This window comes from Mchenga conophoros, linkage group LG4 (genome assembly GCF_057382185.1).
Source record: "Mchenga conophoros isolate Kocher_MC1m ecotype Shallow Benthic linkage group LG4, M_conophoros_male_GT1.1, whole genome shotgun sequence".
Lineage (NCBI taxonomy): Eukaryota > Metazoa > Chordata > Actinopteri > Cichliformes > Cichlidae > Mchenga > Mchenga conophoros.
The window spans coordinates 9,655,840-9,661,477 of NC_140529.1; the positions used below are offsets into that span (position 1 = coordinate 9,655,840).

At 39.3% G+C, this 5,638-nt stretch overlaps 1 protein-coding gene across 1 annotated transcript; it reads right to left on the bottom strand.

The window, feature by feature from the left end:
• Window positions 1–249: 249 nt before the first annotated feature.
• On the bottom strand, window positions 250–2,707 carry hoxb13a (homeobox B13a). Its single transcript, XM_085272567.1, has 2 exons — window positions 1,845–2,707; window positions 250–701 (listed from the first exon to the last, which is right to left on the bottom strand). Exons 1-2 carry the CDS (start codon window positions 2,548–2,550, stop codon window positions 454–456), a joined length of 954 nt encoding a protein of 317 aa, XP_085128693.1. The 5' UTR covers window positions 2,551–2,707; the 3' UTR covers window positions 250–453.
• Between the last annotated feature and the right edge of the window lie 2,931 nt (window positions 2,708–5,638).

Genomic DNA, 5,638 nt, shown 5'->3' on the forward strand with positions numbered 1-5,638 from the left:
AGGCAGACTTGGTAAGTGAATCTGGTCTATCGTGAACAGTTTTAATCAACAAGCGCAATATGGATTCCTCTGCTGTTTGTCTAATTTCGGATATCAGTTTTCAATGTTAAATAAAAGTTTGTTTGCCTCCTCAAGGCATAGAAAATTATTTTAAAAACATAACACCTTTATTGGGGTGGGACAAAATTTATTTAGTGTTACACTGTGATTTGGTTACTGTTTTACATGCGATATAAACAGTATGGAGAGCATAGTAGTTATGCTATAGGCTACTTGGCACGGACAACACTGACAGTGGAAGACACACACTAGACAGATATATTATCAAAGCAGTCAGGAAAGTTCTGTAATTACAGTCTGTGAGAGGTCCCACTTCCAGTTTCTTTACTTTTTTCCATTCACTGTTAATTATCTCAACTGTTACGAATTGTCCAAAGAGCAGTGACCTGCATGCTATTGAGTACTGCTCTTCACTTTGGCCACGAATTTTTTCTCCTTCACCCTCCTGTTCTGGAACCAGATGGTAATCTGTCGCTCTGACAGGTTGGTCACGGCCGAAATCTTTCTCCTCTTGTCCTTTGTGATGAACTTGTTGGCTGCGTACTCTTTCTCTAGCTCTTTGAGCTGGACCTTGGTGTAAGGTATCCGTTTCTTCCTGCCTCGGCGGAAAGACAAGCTGTCGTTCTGGTGCGCCACCACATCTGTCAAAGAGAAAAAGCCAGTCTGAAGGTGATGGGCTGCACACACCATGATACATTTTCAAGCTCTACACTCCACGATTGCTGTAATAGTGTAAGTGCCGATAAAATATTTGTCGAGCACAATTTAGCATCTTTAAGGAAGTGAACGGGAACTTTATGTTTCGATCGGACTGGATACAATCCTGCGAGGCAGACGGGAAACGAATATCTGCTGTCTGGGTTAAGTTCAAATTGACCTACAAAAAATGGCGTCTTTAAACACAGTGCACGCATCTATTCTACTCCACATAGACTGTCACAAGGACAGCATTTTGTGTCTTCTCTTGACTTTGTGTTTACAGTGTTTTTAGTTTAATTCTACATTTGTGCGATGTGTGTGTTAAATAAAGAGAGAAGTGGAGTGGGCGTTAGGGTTTTTCCTGTTCACTGTGAATATTGGGCCAAGAGGATTAATTATTTCCATCATTATTATTGAATTAATTACAATGTTAATAATGAAAGTAAATTTTCCTGTTTATTTAATTTATTTATTCATTCATTAATTTTAGCAGTGGCAGCAGAGTAACATGTCTCTCATCATAATAACCATTATGATAACCATTAAATTAACTGGAAGGCCCCAGCAATAAAATGATTATCTCACTTGGTTAATAAACGATATTGAACGAAACACCAAAATGTTTTTCACTCTGCACCAAGAGATGGCAATGCAAGGCTCATTTCTAAGTTAGAGTCTGCAACATGTTGGTATTTTCACAATATCAAGGATCCAATCAACATGACGTTAATTTTCACTTGTACGTGACGCCCTAAACTAGATGGGGATTCAAGGGCAGTGATTAACCTCAGCCATCACAAACCTCAAGCACATTATTGCCTTGCTTTTGCAAAGAAACTCGATGCATTAACCGCCTAATTTTAGTCCAAATTTATGAAGACGATAATTTACTATCGGAGCAAATTAATCATCCGAGATGTTTTTTGTTTTAACAAATGTCAATCCTTTAATTTCTTAATTGTTATTAAATGTAATTTTTATTAAATAAATATGTTCAGTTGCGTCATAGTTACAAAAAATCTGTTAGAGTTCTGTTTAACTGTTTTAAAATCGTTATTATGAACCTTGAAAGCAGCAGTACTCACCAGCAAGAGCGGACTTCCAGAGGTGGCCGGCCTGTCCCTGATCTTTGGAGCAGTACATCTGTCCTCCCCAGGCGTTGGTCAGAGCCCAGGGCTGGTAGCTGTCCATGGGCAGCAGTGTGTCATGGCGCGGTTCCCCGGTGCCGAGCGTTTGGACCACCGACACATCCAGGTAGCTGGCCATCGACTGGTATGGGCTGGCATAGCCATGGTAAAAGGCGAACTCCTTGGCCCGGTGGTTCGGATATTCGTCTGAGCTCACTGTTGTGTCCATGTACTGTGAGCTGAGAGCGGCTCCGGCCGCTTGTGTACAGGACTTAAGAGGAGCCCGACCCATCCTGCATGGGTAGTAGCCGTTACCAAAGTAGCTGTAGGGTAATGCGGTTGCGGCCGACGAGTTCTGGTGCGGCACAGCCGCACATTGCTTCCCCGAAGAGGCAGCGGTCTCACCGGAGCCTGAAGCGGACACATCCATTGTGGAATACCCACCTGAAGAGTGCACCAAGCTGGACGGGTGGCCACCCAGAGCAGCGGCGGCCGCCGAATGTGCCATGATGTTGCGGCACTGGCTTGCTGCAGTGGCAGCGGCAAAGTTGCCGCTACCTACCAGCCCCTCCATGTTCTTGTTCAACTCGTCCACGTTGTTGTCATACACAAACATTACCGTTTCCACTGGCCAGCGAGGATTGAGTACTAAAGAGGCTGTCATATGCCCACCCTTCCCCGTTTTGGCCTTCGTGTGCCTCAGACTCCGTCCGTTCCTGGCGCTAAGCTGCTACATTTGCTGAATGAGGCTGATCACTGGCGCTCACTACACATACATACATATACACACACAAATACAAACACACAAACGCAGCTCAAGAAATGTACTTGTACAGCACTATCATAGCACGGTATGCTGCTTTGTTGGAGTGACGGCGTGTCATTCGGTAGCAAAGACTCCCACTAACCGGCCGGATCTCCACTTACATCCCAGCCGCAGCCTTGACGCAACAAGCCCCCTGGACCAAGAAGTAAGGGGAGCATAACTATTGGATGAGACAGGGTGATCACGTGATGGGACAAGCGCAAAAAGAAGAGTAGAAGAGACTAGTTGAGGACTGTCAGTGAGAGGAGGGAAAAAGCATTTTATGAGTTTCCAGCTGTGATATGAGAAGGGAATGAGCAGATTCGCTTTAGCTTACTGTAGTTTGGTTTACTTTAGTTTGTCTCTGCAGCTGCCTTTGCGTCAGACTCAAGTCTGTGATGTGATGTTCTCTGGTCGATACTAAGAGTGACATTACCTTAGTCTGCCTAAAAACAGAAAGAAAGAAAGAAAGAAAGAAAGAAAGAAAGAAAGAAAGAAAGAAAGAAAGAAAGACAATGAAAATAAATCACTCGACCAACTTCTTTTGTGTCGTGCATAAAAGTACGTGGTGCAAATGGACTCGCCAATATCTGAAATCGACTCGCCAATATCTGAACTGACCGTTTAGATAATCACTTTTTCAATAACTATACTCTCCATTCTACACTAACAGCACACCTGAACCACAAGAAACAAAAATGTAAACTGTAAAGTGTATAAGTTTCAAACTGATTTGAAACTTATACACTTTCAGAGAAACTGAAATTTTGTTGTGTAAATGTTATTTATTTATTCAATATTTATTCTTCTTTTAATATGGAACTCCAGATGCTCAGTTTTATACAGATGTGAACACATTTAAAATCGGTGCTTCTCAAATGCATGAAAAACGTATTATTAATTTATCATTACCGTGAATGTTTTCAAGCCTTCAAAAGCAAAGTTTGGCTATTAAAATAAGTGCACCCACTGGAACATTTCTCCACCTAGTCAAAAACCAGGTTTTAGTTTAACTCGCTCTCAGTCGTTCTGACTAAAGTAAACGTTAAGGAGATTTATGGAAGGGTTTTGGAGTTCTTAAAACTTGAGAAAAACGGCTTTGGTTGAAAGTGTCTCAGAAAGGTTTCCGCGGCACTCAAGGGCCGTTATATTAAGAAACAATTTCACTACGGGGAAGTTATTGTTCTCATTTTTTATAGGAGACGGGAACTTAGTCTGCGCTTGGTTTGAAATTAATCCTTCTGATGCTCCTCTATAGTGTAATTGAAATTACTGTAATTATTTTTATTTTGAATCACTCCATGTGCCGTATACATGAAGGCTAAATAAGCCGTAAGTGAGAAATTAGTGAATTTCCTAAAGGTTATTAATGAACATGAAGACATGGAAAAGAAATGGTTGGTCAATGAAATACTGCAGACAGGAACCATTATTTTGCTTCAATACATGTTTTATCTCTGGCCTGCAATGAACCTATATGACTACTTCTTCTGCAAATAATTTAAAAGGAAACTTAAAGATTAAGCATTTTTTCAGTTTTTTATTCATTCTAGAATAATTTTGTTCAAGTTCATTATCTACAGAAAGCAGATCTAAAGAGAAATGTGGTGGGTAAAATAAACTCCTTACACATTACCATGAGCTCTTAACCCGAAGCTTCCAGCTTAAAAGCGTAGGGCCACTCATTTGAGTTCACTGGATTTTCATCATTTTCACCAGGGAGTCCGCCATTAGGCGCATATACGGTGGGGAAGTTCACTTTTACGTGTGCCGCAGAATTAATCCGAACACGTTAACATCAGACTTTGTTTTCAGTAACATTACAGTGACAGACTTTAGGATCACGTGTAAAGCCAACAGCCTGTACAATGTGAAGAATGCGGAAGTTTACTTCTCACCAAGCTACATAAAGAGGAAATACGTGTCCAGATCAAGTCTTTGTTTGAGCTTTGTGGTCATAGAACAGTGGCTGGATCCGTACAGTATAAAGAAATAAGCCGTTATAATGGACTTTAAATAAATAAAATATAATAATCTGTGCAATCATTTAAATGTTTTGAAATGTATTAGAATTCAAAATTAGCAACACAAGCTGAATGTAAAACTTGTATCTAAAATATATTCTTACACATGTAACCATCACGGTGTTTATTCCAGCTCACTATCAGGTGAACTCGAATAAACACTATTATATTTAATATTTATATAGCGCTTTTATACTAAAAGTGAGCACTTGAAGCGTTTTTCTTACTCAAGGTCTCAATCAAGCATTCACACAAGTGCTTTTTTCTATGCATGAACACTTTTAAAGTAATGTTCATACACTCGGATGGCTGCAACTTGCTCACAGACACTTCTACATGCAGGTTGGGGAAACCAGTAGACGACCGGCTAAACCTCCTGTCCAATCCTCACTTGCCGTCACAATATGACTATACTATCACAATATCAAAACAAGGAAAGAAAATATTCGTTTTAATTCTATATTTTTGTTGTAATATCTTTAATTGTTATTGACAGTTATATAAACATTTCGCTGTGCAATAGTTCTGTGTATGTGACAAATACAATCTTAAATCTTGAAGCTGCCAATGAATAAATAAATAAATAAATAAATATTCACAATATTGCCATCAGTTATATTCATATGCAACATTTATTTTCCTTGTGTTGTTTTAAAGCAAATGAATAAGTCTGAAAATACAAGTGAATGGGGCGCCAGTATGATAAATTTACACAGTTAACATTAAGTCCATGATAAGCATAATATCTATAATTGTTATTCTGAAATATCACCAATATAGTCCGTAAACATTATTGATAGGATATTTTTAAATTTCTATTCCTAAATAATTTAAAAATAATTTTTTTTATCAACATAAGGAAAATTAATCTCCCATGTTAGTTTGGCATTTATTTTACTTATTTCCAATTTATTCTGACGAGG